Genomic DNA, 26,529 nt, shown 5'->3' with positions numbered 1-26,529 from the left:
AACCTGAAAACAACTGTAAAGCATGGAGGTGCCATCGTCGTGGTTTGGAGCTGGTTGGCTTCCTTAAGACCGGGACATCTCACCTTCATAGCCACCACTTAAGAATTATTCATAGAACCGGTGGGTGCTTGAGGATAACTTGAGTCGATTGGTGAGAAGATTGAAGCTCGACCCGAAAATTGATCTTGCCACCTGGCAATGACTTTAAACTTACCAGTATATCCTCCAAAGAATAAAGAAGGGCAAAAATGAAAGAAATGGAAGATTCTAAAATAGCAAAGTCAAAGCCCAAATCCGAATTCCTTTGAGATGCTGGGGGGTCGGGGGTTTGCTGACACAACACACCCCGCAGACATCACACAGCTGGAAGGATTCGTCTTCATCCTAGTTGATGTCACAGACTGCCTAACAGTTTAGAGGAAATGCCAGCTTGAGGTGGCAATGCCAATTAATACATCCATACGAAACACTTTCTCCACAGAGGGAAATGGCACATTTGATCATTTTTCATAGACCTAGCTGTGCCATTCATCCATCCATCTATTATCCAACCCACTATATCCTAACTACAGGGTCACGGGGGTCTGCTGGAGCCAATCCCAGCCAATACAGGACACAAGGCAGGAAACAAACCCCGGGCAGGGCGCCAGCCCACCGCAGGGCGAGCACACACACACACACACCAAGCACAAACTAGGGACAATTCAGAATTGCCAAAGCACCTAACCTGCATGTCTTTGGACTGTGGGAGGAAACCCACGCAGACATGGGGAGAACATGCAGACTCCACGCAGGGAGGACCCGGGAAGCGAACCTGGGTCCACTAACTGCAAGGCAGCAATGATACCCACTGTGCCACCGTGCCACCCCTTAGTTGTGCCACCCATCTAAAATGAGATGAAATCCAAGTAACAATGTAGACCTCAGCATATTCAGCATTAATATCTGCAGTGCACCCTCTATTGTAATGCACATAGAGATAAAATGCCTTATATTTTTCATTCCAACAGATGGTGCATCAAAAAAGATTAGCACTGCTTTTAAGAAATACAAAGCAAATGGCATATAACAGAGACATAGCTAAAGGATGGACAAACTGATACAGACTCACACACCGACACTTGTCCTTTTATTAAGGTGGGAACATTAATGCAATGTGAAATGTTCATTATTATTATTATTATTATTATTATTATTATTTAAATTACATCACCTTTATCTTGTTTAAATGAAACTGAAATCTTTATATGTCCGCATAAGTTTAAAATAGATTCATGGGGTGCACATAATTTTTCACACCTATTAGTTTGTCACAGGTCTTTAGCTTTATCCATTTCTTTTCTGAAATTTCTCCTGACCGTTTTCTGACTTACAAATGGTGCTGCGTTTCTTCAGGTGTACAAAAATCCTGCTGGAAGGTTCTGAGCTTTGAGTACGACGTGTACAAAACATATCCCCAAAGTCCAAGTGTTTTCTTTTAAGTTTTGGTGATATTCAAAGCAAAAGCACAACATCGAAATGAAAAGAAAATTAATATTACACACACACACACACACAATTTAACTTCTTGTTTAAGACATTTCATTTTAAGGCTTATACATCTTAGCTATATTTCTTTCAGTTGATGTATTTACGCTGTTAATAACAAGTATTAGAACATGAACTACAACATACGTTCAGAAAACCACATGCCTCTAGAACACTCCAAACAATCTCATCTAATCTGACCGTTCATGTTTGTATATAACTGAGATCATCTGCCGTTACATCAGACATACAGGCTGAGTACTGGGGAGGTTCATTAACATGCCATCTTATAGGGGAGGAAACAGAAGTCTTCTATAATCTACGTAGCTGTAGAAAATGAATTCCACTTGAGCAGAAACGTAAGTGCCTTTAACATTTACCTTTTTTGGACTGGCTGTTACAACCTCCAGCATACAGCTTCAGCTTTTTTCTCAGGGTTCAATTCTCAAAATGGCTTGGATTACTTAATTTCAGTGTGGGAGGGAACCATTTGCTTGTTTCATAAAATGATTTTTGCATGTCTACTGTTGTTATTCTCTTACATTTGCTGCCAGGGCTCATCATAGTACTTGCATTGTCCCTATTAGTGCTTCCTTATGGAGTTCATATGAAGCGCATAGTGTGAATTGTCATGTGGTCATTTAGATTCCTGGAGTCAGAGAATCGCTTGCACTTTTAGAACAGCTAAAAGGCTTCTCACTAGTATGAATTATTATATAATTATGAAACAGACTGCTGTTTAGGAATCGTTTACCACACTCACAACACCAATAAGTCTTCTCTCCACTATAGATTCTTAAGAGCCTATGGTAATTATTTAAAAGGGAGAATCATTTACCACATTTAAAACAGCAACTGGGTTTCCCATACTGTGAATTTTTGAATGATTATGAAGGCCGCTTTTACTGAAGAATCTTTTCCCACATTCAGAACAGCAATTAGGCTTCTCTCCTGTGTGAATTCTTGCATGGTTCTGAAGATTGCAGTTATAGTGAAATCTTTTGCCACATTCAGAACAGCAATATCGCTTCTCTCCTGTATGAACACTTAGGTGGTTGTAAAGACTACCGTAATAAGGAAATCTTTTACCACATTCAGAACAATGATATGGCTTCTCTCCAGTATGAAATCGCGTGTGCTTCTGAACAGAGCTGCTGTCTGAGAATCGTTTGCCACATTCAGGACAGGAAAATGGCTTTTCTCCAGTATGAATTCTTGCATGTCTCTGAAGATGGCTACTGTAAGGGAATCTTTTGCCACAATCAGAACAGCAATATGGCTTCAATCCTTTGTGAAGGCTTGTGTGGTTGTATAGACTGCCACTACAGAGGAATCTTTTACCACATTCAGAACAACAATAGGGCTTCTCTCCTGTATGGATTCGTTTGTGCTTCTGAAGAGAGCCACTCTCATAGAATCGTTTGCCACATTCAGAGCAGCAATATGACTTCTCTCCAGTGTGAATTCGCCTATGTTTATGAAGGGAGCTACTGTGGGAGAATCTTTTGTCACATTCAGAACAGCAATGAGATTTCACTCTTGTGAGGTTCGTCTTGTGGTCTTTACAATCAGATTTGTTTTTGAAAGTTTTTCCATGTTTTTCCGCACACAAGACCTCTTCACCTGTATTATGAACTTCTTGTTGGTCAGTGCCAAAGGCTTCTGTCTGTATTTGACTCACAACAGAAAAAGAACTGCACTGCAAAGAGGCTGTTGTCAAATTCTCTGATTCTTTTGTTAATTTATTTATATTCCAGTTGTTCTGATTCTGTTCAGGAAAGACAATGCCATTCTCCTGGAAATCTGCAATGAAACAAAGAATTTAGCTAAATGTTATTAAATAACACTACAAAATAAATATATTAAAAAAAAGGGTTGCACTTTCAGTAATGTTGCTGCCTGACACATTGGTTCCATTCTCGCTTTCTCCACTGTGTGTGTTTGGACTTCACATATTCTCCTGCTGTCTGTTCAGATTCTCCATCGTCCTCTCATCGACCACAGATGTGTCTGCAGGGGTGACTGAGTGTGAATGTCTGTGGAATGACATCCATTTTGAGGCTTCCAGTGACCACCAGGTAAAGATGATGTGTTTGATATGAGAAATGGAGATGATGAAGATGAAGTGTGGCCTTCATGTGGATTCAGCCAAACTCAAGTTCAAGCCCCTCCAGTGTCCAGTGGTTTCTATTGCCCCTTAACTCTTTATTAAGAGCCATGAAAATAACAAACATTGTTATCCATTGTTCCTACTGTTACTATCAAACTGTCCATCCAAATCTTTCTTAGAACAATATTACGTGTCTTCAAAATCATTTACCGTTTGCCACATATTCTGTTGGTGCATGTTTATATATCTATATCTGTCTATATATACAGTACAGGCCAAAAGTTTGGACACACCACCTCATTCAATGTGTTTTCTTTATTTTCTTGACCATTTCCAGCACTCCATCACTCTCCTTCTTGGTCAAATAGCCCTTACACAGCCTGGAGGTGTGTTTGGGGTCATTGTCCTGTTGAAAAATAAATGATCATCCAACTAACCTGACTTCTGCACAACACAACTGCTGGTCCCAACCCCATTGATAAAGCAAGAAATTCCACTAAATAACCCTGATAAGGCACACGTGTGAAGTGAAAACCATTTCAGGTGACTACCTGTTGAAGCTCATCGAGAGAATGCCAAGAGTGTGCAAAGCAGTAATCAGAGCAAAGGGTGGCTATTTTGAAGAAACTAGAATATAAAACATGTTTTCGGTTATTTCACCTTTTTTTGTTAAGTCCATAACTCCACATGTGTTCATTCCTAGTTTTGATGCCTTCAGTGAGAATCTACCAATGTACAGTAAATGGTCATGAAAACACATTGAATGAGGAGGTGTGGCCAAACTTTTGGCCTGTACTGTATAAGCTGTAGCAGTAGTTCCCAAACTCAGTCCTGGGGACCCACTGTAGCTGCAGGTTTTTGTTCCAACCAACTTCCGTTTTTCATTGGTCTCTTAGCCTAATTAAGTGAGTTTTTTTGGAGTCAACTTAGAAATTAGAAACTAAGTTTGGTATATTTTTATTAAAATGTAAAAGCAGCTAAATGGGGAAAATGTAGTCTTTTTAAGTCATTAACAGTATTTCAGCCTTATTTTCATTCTGCTTCTCCAGGTTATTTAATTGATTATTTACTAATTAGAGGGTCAGATAGTGAAGTCCTTGCTGCTTTTATCATCCCGGGTTTCTGCTATGCTGTTTGTTAATTGTCACTATTAGGGTAAAATGAAGGGAGCAAACTACATAGGAAAAGGGGAAAATAGCAGGAAAACAATAAAAGAGAGTTAAGTATTAAGAGCTTTAGAAAAAAAAAAACAGAAAAATTTTCTAAATCTATACTAATAAAAGACAAAGCCCTCACTCACTCACTCATCACTAATTCTCCAAGTTCCCGTGTAGGTAGAAGGCTGAAATTTGGCAGGCTCATTCCTTACAGCTTACTTACAAAAGTTAAGCAGGTTTCATTTCGAAATTCTATGCATAATGGTCATAACTGGAACCTATTTTTCTACATATAATGTAATGGAGTTCAGCTGGATGGCCGTGGGGGGCGGAGTATCGTGTGACATCATCACGCCTCCCACGTAATCACGTGAACTGACTGTGAGCGCAGGACGTAGAAAACAAGGAAGAGCTCCAAAAAGCACTGAAGAAATCATGCATTATATAATTGAGAAGGCAGCAAAACAATAAGCGCACAGTTTAAACCGTAAGTTTAAATTAAGTTCATAGGCAGGCTGCCGCTGGCGTTTGTCATGCCCATGACTAATGCGGGATACAAGTTTAATGAGAGGACGCAAGATATAATCGAGAGTTTTGATCACTTTTTAACTAAGTTAAAATTGCTGGTGAGGGGCTGTGCACCAATACTCACAGAAAAATCCACAAGTTAATACACACAACGCTGTCTCTACACACTACTTACAAAAGGTCACATTGACAATCGTGTTACGTTATTTTTAAAATGTTTCCTTTTCTTTGCACAAGCACAACTGAGAAGCTTCGATGCATGTGCTCCATAACGTGTTAAAAAAATAACGCATTTAATCACACTTTGCATTCCAAGCAAAGGGGAAGTTCTCTTAATGCATGATACTGCGGAAACAAAGCACGGCGTGAACCGTAACTTTACATTAAGTTTATAGACGCACTCCCGCTGCTGTTTGTGATGCCTACCACGAATGACGGTATTCACGAGATACAAGTTTACTGAGAAGACACGAGCTATAAACGAGACTTTCGATCACTTTGAAATGGAGTTAAAATTGCTGTAGCAAGAAGCTGAACGAAACGTTAATATTTTACTTTTAATAACTTATAAACTACATTTTATTTTTTTCCCTTCCACTCTGTGAGCGAGGCCACTGGGTGATCAGACTTTTGATCATGTGAACGTGTCTGCAAAAAGTAGTATTAAAGTCAAGCAGCTGGCGTTGCACGTATACTCTTAACACTGCAGAGGACACAAAACTAATTTTATTTAATTGTTGGTGATGCCGGTAAGGCAGAAATTTGGAAGTTCACATAGAAAATGTAATTTCTATACCACAGCCGTCATGTAGCGCCTTTCAAAAGGGATCTACTACCGAGAGATGATCCATATACATTTTAGCTGCTGTTAGTTACTTACCTGTTGTGTTACACCGTCTTTAAAATGTAGTTTACCCGCAACCACTCCAGTAGTGCTCAATGTACCTGTACTTCTTAAAACGTTAATGTTTTACTGTTTAATAACTTATTGACTACATTTTATTTCACTTGCACTCAGTGACCACAGCTATACACACACATATAGACACATACTTATACAGTGGTGTGAAAAACTATTTGCCCCCTTCCTGATTTCTTATTCTTTTGCATGTTTGTCACACAAAATGTTTCTGATCATCAAACACATTGAACCATTAGTCAAATATAACACAAGTAAACACAAAATGCAGTTTTTAAATGATGGTTTTATTATTTAGGGAGAAAAAATCCAAACCTACATGGCCCTGTGTGAAAAAGTAATTGCCCCCTTGTTCACAAATCACCTAACTGTGGTGTATCACACCTGAGTTCAATTTCCGTAGCCACCCCCAGGCCTGATTACTGCCACCCCTGTTTCAATCAAGAAATCCCTTCAATAGGAGCTGCCTGACACAGAGAAGTAGACCAAAAGCACCTCAAAAGCTAGACATCATGCCAAGATCCAAAGAAATTCAGGAACAAATGAGAACAGAAGTCATTGAGACCTATCAGTCTGGTAAAGGTGATAAAGCCATTTCTAAAGCTTTGGGACTCCAGCGAACCACAGTGAGAGCCATTATCCACAAATGGCAAAAACATGGAACAGTGGTGAACCTTCCCAGGAGTGGCCGGCCGACCAAAATTACCCCAAGAGCGCAGAGACGACTCATCCGAGAGGTCACAAAGACCCCAGGACAACGTCTAAAGAACTGCAGGCCTCACTTGCCTCAATTAAGGTCAGTGTTCACGACTCCACCATAAGAAAGAGACTGGCCTGCAAAACGGCCTGCATGGCAGATTTCCAAGACGAAACCACTGTTAAGCAAAAAGAACATTAGGGCTCGTCTCAATTTTGCTAAGAAACATCTCAATGATTGCCAAGACTTTTGGGAAAATACCTTGTGGACTGATGAGACAAAAGTTGAACTTTTGGAAGGCAAATGTCCCGTTACATCTGGCGTAAAAGGAACACAGCATTTCAGAAAAAGAACATCATACCAACAGTAAAATATGGTGGTGGTAGTGTGATGGTCTGGGGTTGTTTTGCTGCTTCAGGACCTGGAAGGCTTGCTGTGATAGATGGAACCATGAAATCTACTGTCTACCAAAAAATCCTGAAGGAGAATGTCCGCCATCTGTTCGTCAACTCAAGCTGAAGCGATCTTGGGTGCTGCAACAGGACAATGACCCAAAACACACCAGCAAATCCACCTCTGAATGGCTGAAGAAAAACAAAATGAAGACTTTGGAGTGGCCTAGTCAAAGTCCTGACCTGAATCCAATTGAGATGCTATGGCATGACCTTAAAAAGGCGGTTCATGCTAAAAACCCTCAAATAAAGCTGAATTACAACAATTCTGCAAAGATGAGTGGGCCAAAATTCCTCCAGAGCGCTGTAAAAGACTCACTGCAAGTTATCGCAAACGCTTGATTGCAGTTATTGCTGCTAAGGGTGGCCCAACCAGTTATTAGGTTCAGGGGGCAATTACTTTTTCACACAGGGCCATGTAGGTTTGGATTTTTTCTCCTAAATAATAAAACCATCATTTAAAAACTGCATTTTGTGTTTACTTGTGTTATATTTGACTAATGGTTAAATGTGTTTGATGATCAGAAACATTTTGTGTGACAAACATGCAAAAGAATAAGAAATCAGGAAGGGGCAAATAGTTTTTCACACCACTGTGTATATATATATATATATATATATATATATATATATATAATTTGTGTGTGCGGTATTTTGCTATATAGCTATATATATATATGCCAGCAACACTGATAACACCGACAAAACAATTACAATGTCAATCATGTTACATTATTATTAAAAGGTTTTCTTTTCTTTCTCATTACTTCTCCGCTGTGTGTGTGTGTGTATATATACATATATATGTATTTTTGTGTATATATGTGTGTGTATATGTATATGTACAGTATGTGTATATGTAGATATGTATATTTGTATATATATATATATATGTGGATGTATGTATATATACATATATATATATATATATATATATATATATATATATATATATATATATATATATATATATATGACAGCAACACTCATCACTCACAACAGTGACAAACATCACCTACAATCATGTTACGTTATTTTCAAAATGTTTCCTTTTCTTTTTCATTACTTCTTTAACACACTACTTCTCCGCTGCGAAGCGCAGGTATTTTGCTAGTGTCTAATAAATGTAAAAACCCTACTGTTGTGTTTTTCTGAATGCAGAATAAGGGAAGAGTAAAAATGACCATCCATTTAAATGAGATCAGTTGTTATTGAACATTATCACCGACTGTGAATCTGGTTGGAACAAAAACCTGCAGCCACAGGGGGTCCCCAGGACTGAGTTTGGGAACCATCGATCTATAGAATTGAGAGTGGGAAACACATGTGATTAAATCTGAATAGAGAGCTATAGTGATCAGACAGTGATTCAGACTTAAAAAGAATATATATATTCTTTTTATGTCTGAATCGCAATGCGATTGCTAGGTGGTTACCTACCAGGCAACACTTGTGGTTGGTTGGCCAGTTAGCAAACATCCACAACATCCTCTCAGTTGTGAGAAGCAGTTTATTGATATGTGATAAAGAATCTGTCAAGTAATAAAGAGAATGTATTACTCCAATCTTCACCCTGTCAAATAAGCGAACCAGCCGCCGTGGCGCAGTGTCATAGGTTTCACCTCAGGAGCTGGCATATGAGGTTCAATCTCTGTAAGGGGATGCAAAAGTGTGCACACCTGACGAGCCTCAATAAGTGCGACACACACGTGTCGCATAGTCTTTGTATTATTTGGCAGATACTGTGTCATATCTCACTGAAAGGAATGTGATTTACAAGTTTTAGGAATCCATTTTCAAAGTAAACATCTGTCTGTGTGTCAGGATATGGTGGCCTAAAAGTGAACCAGCCAATCCAAATGAAACTTGGCAGAGGAACATTCCAGAAGCCTATGGAAATGAGTAAAATTCCTTCATCAGATTTTATTATAGAAGTAGCAGTTTGGTGTTTTTTTTTGTTTACACTTTTCCCTTACCTAAAGTACAATCTAGAAAGCATAAATTAATTAACAGTATATGTTATTCTGTCATTTCATTAAACATTAATTGGCCTGCGATATTGTACTGCTAAAATCACAGCTTTATGAAAAGGTATCTAAATGAGTGTCAGGTCTCTATTCAGATTTATTCAAATGTGTCTCTTACTCTCAATTCCATCTACTAAGACTAGCAACACAACCATCATTACAATTTGTAAGTGTTTTCAGTTGCACTTCTATATTTAATCACATTACTTACTTATTCCAGCACTCCCAGATGGTTGTTGCTCTTCTACTTTTTTCACATTTCCTTTATTGAATTTTTCCTCAAGCTCAAATAACTCAGATTTCATCTCCATAGAATTGGGCTGGGTGGGTAGTTGTCCTGAGTTACCGAACCATGGTGGTAAACTGGAGTGCGATTCTTCAGAAAAACCTTGCTTGAAGATGTGCCCAGTTTCATGGTTGTCCACTTCACAACTAACTGAAAAGTGCTCCGGATCCTCGACTTTAACCTGAACCAGTTCCCCCTCAGACTCTTCCTCTTTAAAACCTGAAATTCCTCCCTCACAATCTTCGAGCTTCAAACACAAATTCTCTGGTGCATTCCACTCACAGTCCTCTTGCTTAATGTGTTCCAGTCTTTCATCCATGCCAACTTGTTTGCCTGTGGCCGTACTCTGTGTAAAACTCTTCTCTTCCCCAAGTGCCTTCTCTTCTCACATGGACAGCCCTGACATGGAGGCCATTGAAAACCATAAGAACTGGGAAGCAGGCGCCTTTCTATCTGTAAACAGAAAAATGATAGAATAACTTCATAATGTGTCATCAAAGTTAAGGTTAACACATAAAACTACCACCTAAGGTGTTTAGAACAGATTTGAAATATTGAGAACACTCCATTTAAGTCTAAAAAGTTCACAACAGATCCGAAGTGAAAACCTACCTGATGCAAAAGCCAAGACCAGGAGCCTCATGTAAAACACTGTGTGTAGAATTCACACTAAAACACGGCATGCCGGAAAAAGTAGAAATGTGTGTATGCACAAAAAAATTCAGATGCACAAAACCATGCGTAAGCCAACTTCCACGCACCTCAGCTGCATAAATCCCAGCCAGCGTGAAAAGTAATGCACGTGAATGCACCTGCCGTCCCACTTTTGGTGAATGTGAAGTGTAGGCAAGGAAAATGTACTATTTGTTGGCTTAAGCAGCGGTATAAACAATAAAAAGAAATTGGTTGAGTGACATAGAGTGGCGGAGAAACTCGAAAGTTCAAGTTCAGAAAGTCACACAGTGCCTTAAATAAAAAAAAGAAGTGGTCAGATATCAAAGTCAAAGTGAAAAGGTGAGTTTTAGCCCACTGTCTGAGTGTCATATGGAAGCGTATTAGGGTACAGAGAAAAGAAATTAAAAAAAAAAAAGGGAAACGTTTGGTTGCTGTGGATTGGGATTGTGAACAAAAAAGGTTAAAATGTCCACTTTGATCTTGTGGTTTATTTTGTTATTAAAGTAGAACGTTGTAATCTTAATCTTGAAATCAATGTTAAATTTACTAGTTTCTCAAATTCCATCGTAACTAAAGTAGCACATTAAATGCGTTGTATTGTATGTGTTCTATTGTGTGCTCAGTGTGTGTGAATCACTACGTGCTTCTTAAACGGGCTTTCTCTTCCTCCGACAGGACACAGAATCCATTACATTCATGATATTACAGCTCTCTGAATAATTAAAATACTGAGATATACACTTGATATCATTTTCATGATGATAGGAATTAGAGCATGTATTAAACATAGGGGGCACAGTGGTGCAATGGTAGCGATGAGCTGGTTCCACATCCAGAGATTGTTACTGCCTGCCACAAGATGCTTGCTGTGCCATGCATGACCCTCAATGAAATGATTTATTGCAGCAGTACTGTCTCTCTCAAACATACCAACCCCCAATTCCTGTTCTTCCTTTTCTTTCTCCACGTAACCAACCACCACACAATCAGCTCTGTAATAAATGTGAAACCATCTGTTAGCTTAGAATGCCGATTCTTCCAAACTTTAAGGGACATTGAAATCTCTTCTTGTAGTACATGTTTAATGATTCCATCTACCTGCGTGAGGCAGCAACAATCTCAGGACGGGGCGCCAGCTCAACACTACCGCTGTGCCACTGTCCCTCCACATGTTTCATTATTAACAGTATACATTATTTAAATGAAGTGAAAAAATGTATCTCTATAATGTAATATACATACTTTAATGCATTTCATCTTAAAAAATGAAAAAGAGCTTCAAGAACATAGGGCCTGGAAATCTAAATCGACTTAGAAGCCCGTCATCATCATCTGTAAATACGCACTCTCTTATATTGAATTGAATCAAATTCCTTTATTGTTATTGTATGGAACGATGAGATTCACTTGGGATGAAACTGTTTCTGAACCACAAGGTCTCTACAGGAAAGGCTCTGAAGTATTTGCCGTATGGGTGAAATTCAAATAGACTGTGCACATATCTGAGGCAGCATGTGGCACAGGCTGTATCTCGATTATCTTCCACGCTCTCAACACAATCCGAGGTAGAGCTTTTCGATCAGTTGCTGTAGAGCTGTGATTCCACACTCAGATACAGTGGGTTAAAATACTCGGTGTGGTGCACTGAGAGAAACAACGCTAAAGCAGCTATGGTATTTGGAATGGTTTGACCATCCCGTGGACCATTATATTGTTTCAGGTTAATTACAATCAGATGACTTAATCTAATAAACAATATGCAGTTAATTTCGGTGTATTTGATAAACCTGTGTCAGAGATGTGGATCTAAAAAAGAAAGGGAAACCACACAGGAACAGTAGCACTGCTTTGACGCTGGGTGCCGCCAATTTGGAAAACCGAGCTGAGAACTTGCGTACGCTATTGATTGAGCTGCTGTGAGAATGTGAGTGGCTTTATGCCAAGCTTAATTTTTATATATCGCAATATGACCGTGGAAAAGAGCGGATGAAACATTTTTGTTTGTACCTGAGATCCCAGCTAATTGAGAATAAAGCAAGAATGGGAAAAGATAAAAAAAAAAACGGGTGTAAAATGCATTCTTATTTTTGAACCACATTTTATCGGCGACACAGGTAGAATTAAGGCTGGCCTAAATGTAATGGTAAAATATCCAAAGGCTAGGGTGACCTAAACTGAGACCTCCATTTTAAAGAGACTCACTTTGTAATGTATTAATATGTCAAACTTCAATTACAATTAAAACAACATTAAGACATACTGAAGATAAAATAATTCAGCACAAAGAGGTACTGCGTCACACTTTTCAGCCATTCAGAACTATCAACAAAATACCTTCAGCCTCAGTGTCCGGACTAAACTGATGTTGATACTCGTCTGTAAGTAAAAGGTGACTCTTACACAACTACCACTGCACTGCCTAAAGCACTCCTCTTGTCACTCCTCTTTTTTTAGTCTCTTTAACTCCCTACTGTTGAGTGTGTGCTTCAGCTTGCCTATCCACTTCCTTTATATCCTTTTGACATGGAGATGACTGTAAACAACCCCCATCCCTCCCCAAACCCCACAACCCAGATGACTCTTCCAGCCAAATCCCATCATTATTTTCTGGTCAGTTCAGTTCAGCTCTGCTTCTGCTCCTCAGACATGTGGCTGGCCACCACTGACATCTCTTACCCATAAGCTTTAGTTGAAATTGCCTCCACGCACCCTTATGTTAACAGGAAACAAAGTTAGAAACTTTCCAGGCTAGGACTGCAATGTCAACCTGTTTAGTTGGAGAAAACAAAAATTGAATTTTCCTTATTGCCAAACCATAAATTCCTTTCAAAATAACAAAATGAGGTTACTGTACTTAGAAGAAGATGCCAGGAGCATACCTTACAGAACTTATTATCGTCAGCACTCCAGGAGTACATTGTGATCTCAAAATGCAAGCCACCTTCACATCAACAAAACAAATTTAATAAAACAAGTGCAGAAGGCTGAAGCTTCACATTCGGGGCACACAAACTCAAAAGAGATGAAAGAACCTCCATCAGTGTGAGCGGACGCATGATGTGAACACAACACATGACTGCTATGGAGGCTGCTTTCATTCTCTATAGCTATGGCTGATCAATTCTAGTTTTTGCTTTGTAGTTAACACATTAGAATAACTTAAAACTATGACAGTCCATTCAGCCCAACAAAGCTCGCCAGTCCTATTCATCTAATTCCTCCAAAATACCACCAAGTCGAATTTTGAAAGTCCTTGAAGTCTATTTGTCTATTCCACTATGTGGTCGCTTATTCCAAGTGTGTGTGGACCTCTGTGAAAAGAAAAACTTCCTGATGGCTGTGTGAAATTTCCCCTTCACAAGTTTCCAACTGTGTCCCCGTGTTCTTGATGATCTAATTTTAAAGTCACTGTCTTGATCCACTGGACTAATTCCCTTCATCATTTTAAACACTTCAGTCAGGTCTCCTCTTAATCTTCTTTTCCTTATACTCTAAAGGTTCAGCTCTTTTAATCTTTCCTTATAACTCATCCCCTGTAGACCCTAAATCAGCCTAGTCGGTCTTCTCTGGATCTTTTCTAGTGCTGCTATGTCCTTTTTGTTGACCAAAACTGCACCCAGGACTCCAGATGAGGCCTCACCAGTGTGTTATAAAGCCTGAGCAGAAGCTCCTGCGACTTGTACTCCACACATCAAGGCGCTATATAACCTGACATTCTCTTAGCCCTCTTAATGGCCTCTAAACTCTGTCTGCCAGTTGATAGTGGGGTAGTAATGACCGTCACCCCCCTAGGTGACCCAAATCCTCTAAGACAAAACAGATAGGAGGAATTTTAAATCATCTACCATTTTGTCTCTTCTAAGAGGGAGCTCTCCTAGCACAGACGCTGTGGAAGAAACTGTGCCGGTCACCCTCACCGGGTGTCCTGTATATTGAGAGAAGGGTGCTAAGGATAGAGCTGCCAGGCAAGATGAAGGCCTAAGAGAAGGATTATGGATGTGATGAGAGAGGACATGAGGTGATGAGTGTGACAGAGCAAGATGCAGAGGAGAGAAAGAAATGGAAGATGATCTGCTGTGGCAACTCCTATCAGGAGCAGCTAAAAGAAGAAGCCCTGAATCAGCCTAGTTGTTCATCTTTGGACATTTTCTAGCTCTGCTATGTATTTTTTGTAGACCAAAACAGCACCCAGGATTCCAGATGCGGCCTCACCAGTGTGTTATAAAGCTTGAGCAGAACCTCCTGTGACTTGTACTCCACACATCAAGGCGCTATATAACCTGACATTCTGCTAGCCTTCTTGATGGCTTCTGAACACTGTCTGGCAGATGATAGAACAGAGTCCACTACGACTACTAAATCCTTCTCATAAGGTGGACTCTTGATTTTCAGACCACCCATAGTGTATTCAAACCTCACATTTTTCCTTCCTATGTGTAATTCTTTACGTTTACTGAAATTAAATTTCATCTGTCACAAATCTGCCAAAGCCTGCCTGATACCCAAGTCCTTCTGTGATGATATAACAGATTCCAAATTATCTGCTAATCCACCTATCTTGGTATCATCTGCCAACTTAATCAGCTTGTTACTTATATTCCTATCTAAATCATTTATACATTTTAAAAATAACAGCAGCCTCAGCACTGCCTCCTGCTGTTCACCACTCTTAACATCGGCCAGTTCTGATTTGGTTCCTCACACCCTCATCACCCTCTGCTTCCTGTGTCTGAACCAATTCTGCAACCATCACACCCTGAACTCCCACTTCTTTTAGTGTGATGCCCACCCTCTCATGTGGCACCTTATCAAATGCTTTCTGAAATTCCACATAAATAATCTCTTAAGCTCCACTTTGATTGTATGCTTCTGTTATTTCCTCATAGAATTCCAGCATGTTAGTAAAACACGACCTCCCTCTTCTGAGCCCATGCTGACTGTTCAGTAAAACTCCTGTTCTTGCCATTTGTAGAGATTTAGTTGTGCTTGAACGTTTGTGAACCCTTTAGAAGTTTCTATATTTCTGCATAAATATGACCTAAAACATCATCAGATTTTCACTCAAGTCCTAAAATCACACAAGAAGTGCCGCAATGGGCTTTAACAGGCCCTGCCTCTCGACAGCCCCCCAGCCTTGACTCTCGAAAGAAGACAAGAAAAAATCTCCCACAAAAACCTTATAGGAAAAAAATGGAAGAAACCTCGGGAAAGGCAGTTCAAAGACCAGGTAGGTTGGGCGTGCAGTGGGTGTCAAAAAGAAGGGGGTCAATACAATACAGTACAATGCACAGAACAGAATAAATCCTCAATACAGTATAAAAATAAAAAATTTAGAAGTATGGAACAAAATTTAACAATAGATGATGATATCACATAATATGATTTGGATTTGTTTAGATCCCATTCCATGTTATTGTATTTAGGGAGCTTTGCATGGAATCTGCACAAACTCCGTCCCTCTCTCTGTAATTCCCAACGGGTAACGTTACTCCTGTCGCACCCCACCAATTTATGGAGACCCCATTTCACACCGGAGGTTCAATAACCATCACGTTGTAGCGGTCCGGTGCCGCTAAGATTCACACCGTCGAAGAGAAGGCGATTTATTTTTTTTTTATTTTTATGGTGGAGATTCCACGGACGCACCCAGCCTTGGCCCGACCATCACGCACTCACAAACAGAGACAAAAACAAAGCAGACTGGTAATCAAACAGCAAATAAAGAATGTAATGAAAACATCGATCCCACACCAGTGCCTTTACGGTGATGTACAATAAACACAAAAACAAACCACAACAATAAACACTCACTATAAAGTCAACGGAAACAGCAACGGATGAAATGTAATGATGAAGATAGATAGTCCAGATATCCACACGTTGAATAGGAATCTAAAGATCAGTCCTACCGGTATTTCCAGAAATGGTGAAGATGGGTGGACGGTTCAAGAGCGCTCCTTTCTTCACAGGATGGCCATAAATCCCCAGACGGTCCTGATGTACACAGGCAATCGAGACCCCAACCAAGAAATGATCCAGGACAAAAATGAATAGGCACAAGTAACCCAACGGAAAGCAGACAGAAAGGAACTTTAAACACATAATACTTTTTTTTTTTCTTTCTTGGTCTCTGGCCCCCTTTTTAAAATTCGTGCTGACCTCCTTTGACCCCAACAGCCACCTGCACTCTCAGCAGAAGACCAATCAGAGCCACTGCAGGGAATTGCAGTTTTAATATCCAGTAGCACCGCTACAACATCCAGAACACCATTGTTTCCTCTAATACTTACGTAGCATTCAAGGGAAGAAGAAGAAGAAGAAGAAGAAGAAGAAGAAGAAGAAGAAGAAGAAGAAGAAGAAGAAGAAGAAGAAGAAGAAGAAGAAGAAGAAGAAGAAGAAGAAGAAGAAGAAGAAGAAGAAGAAGAAGAAGAAGAAGAAGAAGAAGAAGAAGAAGAAGAAGAAGAAGAAGAAGAAGAAGAAGAAGAAGAAGAAGAAGAAGAAGAAGAAGAAGAAGAAGAAGAAGAAGAAGAAGAAGAAGAGAACAGCCCTGCTCAGAATGCCAGTTCATCAAAGAGCCCACTTACTCACACACAAACACCCATAAGTTCAACTTAGTGCCATCAGTTTATCAAACACACGTGTATTTGTGCATGGGGTGGGAAAACAGCAGGGTGTCTAAAATGAGGAGAACAGGAAAACTTTAACCAGCGTCTCTCACACGCACGATTAGGTGGGGGCAGCCCAATATGCCCAACAGAGCGCGAAAAGTCATGGGATGGGAGTACAGGACAGTGCATTAATGCAGAAATATAGAAAATTCTAAAGGGTTCACAAACTTTCAAACACCACTTTAATTACTAAATCATAGACGAATCTAACAGAAATTACATAAAATAACAACCCAAAAACAGAAAATAAACAGGCCGTGGAGTAAACCCTGCTCTAACATGACACACGGGGCCCACACACTGGAGCCACTTTCAGGTCACCTGCATGTCTGTCTGGATGTGGGAGGAAAACCAGAGAAGCTCAGTTTTGGGGGTGAACATTGGAGACATGGGGAGAACAACCACTGGGTAAAGTGGATTTTTTTTAAAGGAAAGACCTCGTTAGAAGAGTTTGATTGTATGGGTCATGGCTGATCCTTCCCACTTTTTAATCTTGCGGAATAAGCTTTGTGAGGCCTGGAGTCTTTACTTCAGGCAAGCCTCATCCACCATTTGAAATAAGAAGCTCATCCATCAGTTCCGAATTCAATTCAAAATCCTCCTACTAACTTTAAGGCTCTCCACAACCTTGCCCCTCCATGTCTGTCCAATCTCCTCCATGTTGTCATTCACTCCTGTACCCTCAGATCCTCTTCCTCCAGTGCATTAATGCCATTCTCTCTCCCTTACCAGAAAACGCAAAGACCCGAAGTCCGAAAATGTATAAACGGACATTACGCAGACGACCTCCCTGACAAACAAAGCCCAATGCACTTTCGCACCCACTAGCAGTCCTCCTGTGATGACTTCATTTCCGGTCCCTCACTGATGTCATCATCATTTCAGGCTCCAGGCGACGATGTCACCTCCATCCCACTCCGTTTATGTCACCCTCGTTTAATCCTTCCGGTTCCGACTCCATAAAACCTCCCTCTGTCTTGTGTGTACTTTGTATGCAAATGACCGGTACGTCAGTTTTCACTGCTTGAGTGGTACACAGTAAACGGGGACGGTTCCCCAACCCTTAATCTGTTCTGACTGGGTTTTTTGTACTTCACAACAGGAATGGGATTTGAACATAATAAATAATAATAATAATAATAATAATAAATTGTATTTATATAACGCCTTTCCCATGTTCAAGGCGCTTCATAGAGTCTCATAAAGAAACAGCAGGTAGATGTAACATTGGATACAGATGTGTCCTGAATAGCACATTAAAACAGATAAGATACAGGATATACAAAAGTTATTAAATAGAATAAAGGACAATAAACCAGAGTAAAATACTAAATTCAATACTAAAAGAAAAGCCTGAACAATTTACATCATGTGTGATATAACACTGAGACACACATTACACTGATCATCTGGACATATGGGAGGACTGAAAGAGGAGGCAGAATGTCAGGTGAACTTCGACGCCTTCCTAAACAGATGAGTTTTCAGTTGTTATTCTAAAGGAGTGAATGGAGTCATTTCGGGAGGTCATTCCAAAGTCTGGATGCTGAAGGCCCGGTCAGCTATGGAGTGCAGGTTAGCAGGTTAGTGAGGGGCACAGAATCAGAGGACCTTAGTGGGTGACCAGGACCAGAGTGATGGAGCAAGTCATTGATGTAAGTCAGGTGTGAGACCATTTAAATAAGTTATTAATAGAATTATATGTTCAATTTCTTATTTGCAATGGCTATGGACAGGTTGACAGACGAGATTAGACAGGAGTCCCCGTGGACTATGATGTTTGCTGGTGACATTGTGATCTGTAGCGATAGTAGGGAGCAGGTTGAGGAGACCCTGGAGAGGTGGAGATATGAGAGGAGAGGAATGAAGGTCAGTAGGACCACCCAGACAAAATACATGTGTGTGAATGAGAGGGAGGTCAGTGGAATGGTGAGGATGAAGAGAGTAGAGTTGATGAAGGTGGAGGAGTTTAAATACTTGGGATCAACAGTACAGAATAATGGGGATTGTGGAAGAGAAGGTGAAGAAGAGAGTGCAGGCAGGGTGGAGCGGGTGGAGAAGAGTGTCAGGAGCGATTTGTGACAGACGGGTATCGGCAAGACTGAAAGGGAAGGTCTACAGGACAGTAGTGAGACCAGCTGTGTTATATGGGCTGGAGATGGTGGCACTGACCAGAAAGCAGGAGACAGAGCTGGAGGTGGAAGAGTTAAAGATGTTAAGATTTGCATTGGGTGTGATGAGGATAGAAATGAGGACATTAGAGGGTCAGCTCAGGTTGGGAGACAAAGTCAGAGAGGTGAGATTGTGTTTGTTTGGACATGTGCAGAGGAGAGATGCTGAGTATACTGGGAGAAGGATGCTAAGGATAGAGCTGCCAGGGAAGAGGAAAAGGGGAAGGCCTGAGAGAAAGTTTATGGATGTGGTGAGAGAGGACATGCAGGTGATGGGTGTGAAAGAGCAAGATGACAAGGAGAGGAAGAGATGGAAGAAGTTGATCCGCTGTGGCGACCCCTGACGGGAGCCACCGAAAGAAGAAGAAGATTATTAATAGAATTGTATGTTCAATCCAGGGAGCCAGTGGAGGCGAAGCAGGATGGCTGTGATGTTCTCGTTATTGCTGTTCCCTGTCAGGACTCCTGCAGCAGAGTTTTGAATCAGCCGGAGCTGTGATAGAAGATAAGAAGGGTCACCTGCCAGTAGGGAATTACAATAATTGATGTAGGATGTGAAAAAAGTAGGGACAAGTGTCTCAGCATTAGAAAAGGAGAAAAATGAGTGAACAGGGGATATGCGAGAGAAGTGGAAGTCAGAACGTTTCTTAATGTGGTTTATGTGGGCGGAATAAGAAATGACACCTTGAAACAGAAGACGGTCTAATGAGATCACCGTCAAGAGTGACCGAGAAGGAGCTCACTGTCTTGAGTTGCGCTTTAATGCCAAACTGCAGGAGTTCAGTGTTGTTGAAATTTAATTTTATAAAGACTTCCACTCCATCCATGTTTTAATTTCACTGAGGAAAGTTGTGAGCTGAGAAAACCCTGAAAATATTGAAATAGAGTTGAGTATCATCTGTATAAAAATAATAACCCTGTCCATAGCTATGAATGATATGGCCAAGGGGAAACAAAGAGACACAGAAGAGCAGAGGGTCAAGGATGGAGCACCGAGGATGCTGAATCCATGAGGCCGCAGTTCTAACCACCATTTTGGCCTCCTCCAGTTCCCTAAGCCCTTTAATAATTTATATATTAAACTAAAAAACCGAATACAGCCTGCTCTTGGTCTCCAGTATGTTTAAGAAGTAACGCATTTCACATTTCCGAAGGTTTATCCTACACACACTTTATGCCCTCACATTTTTATTGCTTATTATCTGACTGACTGACACCTTTACTCAAGACGACTTACAATACAGCCATGGCCAGACATTCTGAGAATGACCCAAGTGTTGGTTTTCACCAAGTTTGCCGCTTCAGTGGTTTGAGATCTTTGTGTCAGATGTTTCTCTGGTACACTGAAGTATAGAATGATTAGCAGTTCAGATGTTTCAAAGGCTTTTATTGACAATTCCATGAAGTTTATGCGCAGAGTCCAAGACCTCTGCAATTCACCCTGGCAGGCTGGCCATCAACTTCTGGGCCAAATCTTGACTGCTGACAGCTGCCCATTCCTGATAATCAATGCTTGGAGTTTGCCAGAATTGGGGGGTTTTTGTTGGTCCACCCACCTCTTGAGGATCGACCACAAGTTCTCATGGTTGGGAGGAGTTGCTCTCAGAGGATGTTTTGGTCCCATTCTTTATTTCTGGCTGCGTTCTTAGGCACAATTGTGAGTGAGCCCACTGCCTTGGCTGACATGAAAGGTCTCAGGATGCTTTACTGTTGACGTGGCACAGGACGGATGGTAGCGCCGCTCACCTTTTCTTTCCCAGACGCCCCAAACAAGCGGAAAGGGGATTCATCAGAGAAAATGACTTTCCCCCAGCAGTCCAATCCCTGTACCTTTTGCAGGATATCAGTCTGTCTCTGATGTTCTTTTTGGCTTCTTTGCTGCCATGCTTAACACCCACCAGGCCATCCTCCCTCACTGTGCATGCAAACGCCCTCTCCACCGCCTGCTGCCCTACCATTCCTGAGTAAGCTCTAGACAGGCGGTGCCCCCGATCCTGATCCATGAATCAACTTTAGGAGATGGTCCTGCTGCTTGCTGGACTTTCTGGGGCACCCTGAAGCCTTCTTCACAACAGCAGTGGGAATGTGTTTTTGGGGATGACGTTCATTTTCATGGCAAAGAGGGACTTTGCAATTAATTGCAATTCATCTGATCCCTCTTCAGAACATTCTAGAATTGATGCAAATTGCCATAATATAAACTGAGGCAGCAAACTTTGTGAAAATTCATATTTGTGTCATTCTCTTTTGCCCACAACTGTACATGACACAATTAGTTACATTTCACTTATTTTTCCAGTTGGAGCAAAGCATCAGTAGCGGGATTTGAACCCACAACCTCACGCTTTGAAGTCCCTTATTCCACACTGCCTGCCAATATCTAGAGAAGGCTCGTTTCTGTTTCTGCCCTGGTCACGCATTGTCTCAGGTTTTACTTTCGCTCTTTCATTTTTCCTCTTGCATCCCAAACACACGCATGTCCAGTTCACTGTATGAGGGACGGCCAGCCTCCTTGCCCAGCTGGCACACCCTCAAGATGGAAGGAGCACGCACAGGGCATTACCTCCCCCTGGGTTGCAGTGGTGCTTTCGATTCCCACAGGGCATACTGGGAATTGGAGTTCTTCGACTCAGCCTTGTTGGGTTCCGAGGGTGCCACCTGGGACTGTGGAGCCCTGCTTCATGGGACTGATGCTTCACTTAGAAGTGCTTTGAAACCGTAGCTTCATATCACCAAGCACTTCCGGGAACTGGATAAAAAAGGCTTCCTGCCACACTTGAATGGAGCCATAGTCGGGAGAGAGGAGAATACAATGATTGAGAGACCAAGAAAAGAAGACCATGACTGATGTATAGTCTGTGCTTTACATTGTGCCGATTTGTTCCTGTGGCATGGGAAACGCTTGGGAGAAGAGTTTCCCACTTGTGTCCAAACCTTTGGGGAGTTGGAGCGCCCCCTGTTGTCCACTACTGGCAGCTCTCAAATTGACCCATGATGACTGAGGGTGTCCTGTGATGGACTGGCACACCCTGCAGGTCTGCTTCCTGTCTTAAACCCACTGCTGCTCGTGTCCACTGTAACGCTGAACTAAGTGTCTGTGATAATGGCGGGATGGCTAGCAGTACCTAAACTAAATGTTTTCCACCTGCAGGACTGTGGCTAACATTGCTGTGTTAACACACACTGCATTAACTGACCTCCTCAGTGTCACTTCGGCCTTGTTCAAGACAAACTGCTCATACGGCTTCTCTTTCTCTTGCACCCTTCATTAAAGTCTTCTGTATGTCTGTTGGATTTAGGGATTAGTTTGGAAGTTCAATCAAATATGAGTGTGAGGATTGCGAATTTGGCCTGTGATGCTGTGGTACTCTGTCCGGGGCTGTCTTCCTGTGTAATATCCAGTGCCATAAGGCTGGGCTACGGTCTTCCACAGCCCTCCACATGTCTACATGGAAATTCCAGCGGTACTCTAGTCGTACTGTAAATGCCACTCGGGAAACGTTCCTGTGGAACTTCAAACCTGGAATATCGCAATTTTATGAATTAAACTGGGGCTGAATGACAATCATGGTATGCGACGGTACAGGACGGGACGGGCGGGCTGCTTACACGACAGTCTGGAAAGCTGGGCCAGCGTGAACGTAAACGGGCGAGCAAAAAGGGGTATTGCTCACAACTAAAACGGAACGACTCCCGCGACTCTCCATTGTCACTTTCTACCCAGTTAATCTCACTCTCTCCGGACTCATCGCCTTCATGCTGACGTTACCTTTCCGTCTCCCCGGTATTCCAGCCCACGTTATACCCCACCCTGCCCGATTCTCCCGTTGCTCACCGATACTCTTTCTCTCCCGTCTTTCTCTTCTTTCCTTTTTGCAGACGCGTGCCACACACAGCTGTCCACGCAGTCCAAGAGACGAGATTCCTAACACTAAGCCTTTGCGGGTGAGTGGGCGGGGTCACGAGTTCTCGTCGCTTACAGATGACGTCGTTTTGCGTCCTTTCTCCTACTTCCACGTGTTCTCTGTCAGTTTCTTTCGGGCAATAAAAAGAAGGAAAAGTTCGGAACATGAGACAAAGCCAGACTTGGTAGTCAGGACGGGGCGACGTACTGAGGTGCCTGTTGGCCGCCTTTACGGTGACACGATGGAGGCAGACAGTCGCTCCATCGTGAGTTTACTACCCATTACAGTCGCAGGAGTCTTGTGGAGTTCAGTAGATGTCAGTGACTGTTAGATAAGTCATGGTCGCGTTGTGTTTCGTGCAGAAATTAAGCCGCCGTTGGTATTCACGTCTTCTTGCCCGTGCATCTTTAGCCTATCGTTGATCTCGTGCACGCGCAGCCTCTCGCTCTGCTTCCCGCTCAGTCGCCGGGGCGATGTCCGCACTCCGATGTTTCTGATGAATTACGAGTTATGAAGACATGGTTGTCACGTGAAATCCCTTGTGTCTTCTGATTTAGTGTCTTTTCACACGGAAGTGGCCATTCTTTTCCACAGCTGGGGCTTTGCTATGGTAATGTGGCCCCGTCTGCTGCCCGCAAAAATGAACACGGGCAGAAAGAAATGTGCACAATTTATTTACTGAAATTATAGGACAGTCATTTATAACACTTTATTCAGTACATTCTTCTATTCTGTGCCCCTCAATTCTATCTCCTGGTGGGGACGCTCATATCTACGACTGGGCTAACTATTGGAAATCTGTTTCCCTTTAAAAAAGGGTCATTTTAGTGAACATTTTGTTGCGCTCGAAAGCGTAAGTTTTATTTGTAATAGGCTTTATTTAACACACTTTTAAAACTGTTTGTAACCAATTAAATGCACAAGGTTATCTCCAAACAACTTTATTTAGGCATACATTTAAGACAATGAAAATAAAAGGAGCAGAAAAAGCAGATCACTTTGTACAAACAAATGTTTATCAGTCACGAAGACTCTCCATTCAGTAAAATACGCTTGAACTGCATTGCCCTGCAGTCTGAGCTCGTATAGGCGTCTCGTTATATTTGGGTCCTGATTTTGTGTTTTTGACTCTTTAAATTCTGTCGCTTTTATTTATGGAATACATTGATGTATTTTTCTGGTTACTCATTACTTGTATTGTTATTCTGTAGATCAATTTTTATTAAACTGGCGCCCTGCCCAGGGTTTGTTTCCTGCCTTGCGCCCTGTGTTGGCTGGGATTGGCTCCAGTGACCCTGTAGTTAGGATATAGCGGGTTGGATAATGGATGGATGGATGGAAAGAAACAAAAAAGTTTAAGAACAATAATGACATTATTACCTTTCGTTAGTTTTCATTGCAATTTCTATTTCAATCCACTAGATGGAGTAGAGAGCTACGAGTCAAATTAAGAGCGCACACTCACGAGGAGGGGTCTGCTCAAGCCAGTACAGCGCAATGTCTAGATTAGATTCGTTTTACACAAATTGAACGTAATATTATATTTGGCAGTAGCCTTCTCTAACAAATTCTAAGTGAGTAGATTTATAATGAAAGGGTTAAAAAAAAAACAATGCAGCAGAGGAAGAAAAAAGTCTCACAGTGAAAATACTAATTCGTCTTCAGCAACCTTAAATGAACTATTTGTGCGGGGCTACCTTTCTGTCATTGGCTGTTTAATTTGCATAATGACATCATAATTTTCAATTACACTCATTTACATTTTACTACGGAATGGCGCCCTGTCCAGGGTTTGTTCCTGCCTTGCACCCTATTCTGGCTGGGATCTGCCCAGGCCCCCCCCCCCCAAACCCAACCTGTGACCCTGTTTAGGGCTAAAAGGGTTAGAAACTGAGTGACTCATTGACATTTTCCATGTCAGACTATTGATTTTTGATGAAGACAATTTGAACTTGCATCTACCACACTAATAATAAACAGGCTTAATTTGGAATGCACATGCCTGCATCTATAATGTGGAGGAGCTGAAATGAATGAATGAAATAGGAATGAGCTAGTAAATAATAACATGAAAAAGTACAGCGATATAAATATTTATCAACCCCCATCTGGTGTGTGTATATATATACACTCACATAAAGGATTATTAGGAACACCTGTTCAATTTCTCATTAATGTAATTATCTAATCAACCAATCGCATGGCAGTTGCTTCATTTAGGGGTGTGGTCCTGGTCAAGACAATCTCCTGAACTCCAAACTGAATGTCAGAATGGCAAAGAAAGGGGATTTAAGCAATTCTGAGCGTGGCATGGTTGTTGGTGCCAGACGGGCCGGTCTGAGTATTTCACAATCTGCTCAGTTACTGGGATTTTCACACACAACCATTTCTAGGGTTTACAAAGAATGGTGTGAAAAGGGAAAAACATCCAGTATGCGGCAGTCCTGTGGGCGAAAATGCCTTGTTGATGCTAGAGGTCAGGAGAGAATGGGCCGACTGATTCAAGCTGATAGAAGAGCAACTTTGACTGGAATAACCACTCGTTACAACCGAGGTATGCAGCAAAGCATTTGTGAAGCCACAACACGCACAACCTTGAGGCGGATGGGCTACAACAGCAGATGACCCCACCGGGTACCACATCTCCACTACGAATAGGAAAAAGAGACTACAATTTGCACGAGCTCACCAAAATTGGGCAGTTGAAGACTGGGAAAATGTTGCCTGGTCTGATGAGTCTCGATTTCTGTTGAGACGTTCAAATGGTAGAGTCAGAGTTTGGCGTAAACAGAATGAGAACATGAATCCATCATGCCATGTTACCACTGTGCAGGCTGGTGCTGGTGGTGTAATGGTGTGGGGGATGTTTTCTTGGCACACTTTAGGCCCCTTAGTGCCAATTGGGCATCGTTTAAATGCCACGGGCTACCTGAGCATTGTTTCTGACCATGTCCATCCCTTCGTGACCACCATGTACCCATCCTCTGATGGCTACTTCCAGCAGGATAATGCACCATGTCACAAAGCTCGAATCATTTCAAATTGGTTTCTTGAACATGACAATGAGTTCACTGTACTAAAATGGCCCCCACAGTCACCAGATCTCAACCTAATAGCGCATCTTTGGGATGTGGTGGAACGGGAGCTTCGTGCCCTGGATGAGCATCCCACAAATCTCCATCAACTGCAAGATGCTATCCTGTCAATATGGGCCAACATTCCTAAAGAATCAATGCCACGTAGAATTAAGGCAGTTCTGAAGGTGAAAGGGGGTCAAACACTGTATTAGTATCTATCTGGAATAGCCTGCCAATAGGAATTCGCCAGGCTGATACAGTGGAGCACTTTAAAACACTGCTGAAAACACATTACTTTAAGATGGCCTTCTCATAACTTCACTTTAACTT

At 41.6% G+C, this 26,529-nt stretch overlaps 1 protein-coding gene across 1 annotated transcript; it reads right to left on the bottom strand.

Annotated features, from left to right (window-relative positions):
• Window positions 1-1,129: 1,129 nt before the first annotated feature.
• LOC120528141 (zinc finger protein 664-like) lies at window positions 1,130-23,586 on the bottom strand. Its single transcript, XM_039752202.1, has 3 exons — window positions 23,053-23,586; window positions 9,629-10,156; window positions 1,130-3,330 (listed from the first exon to the last, which is right to left on the bottom strand). Exons 2-3 carry the CDS (start codon window positions 10,020-10,022, stop codon window positions 2,345-2,347), a joined length of 1,380 nt encoding a protein of 459 aa, XP_039608136.1. The 5' UTR covers window positions 10,023-10,156; window positions 23,053-23,586; the 3' UTR covers window positions 1,130-2,344.
• Window positions 23,587-26,529: the final 2,943 nt, after the last annotated feature.

Source organism: Polypterus senegalus, chromosome 4 (genome assembly GCF_016835505.1).
Source record: "Polypterus senegalus isolate Bchr_013 chromosome 4, ASM1683550v1, whole genome shotgun sequence".
NCBI classification, from domain to species: domain Eukaryota; kingdom Metazoa; phylum Chordata; class Cladistia; order Polypteriformes; family Polypteridae; genus Polypterus; species Polypterus senegalus.
This window is presented reverse-complemented; position numbering and strand designations above follow the sequence as displayed.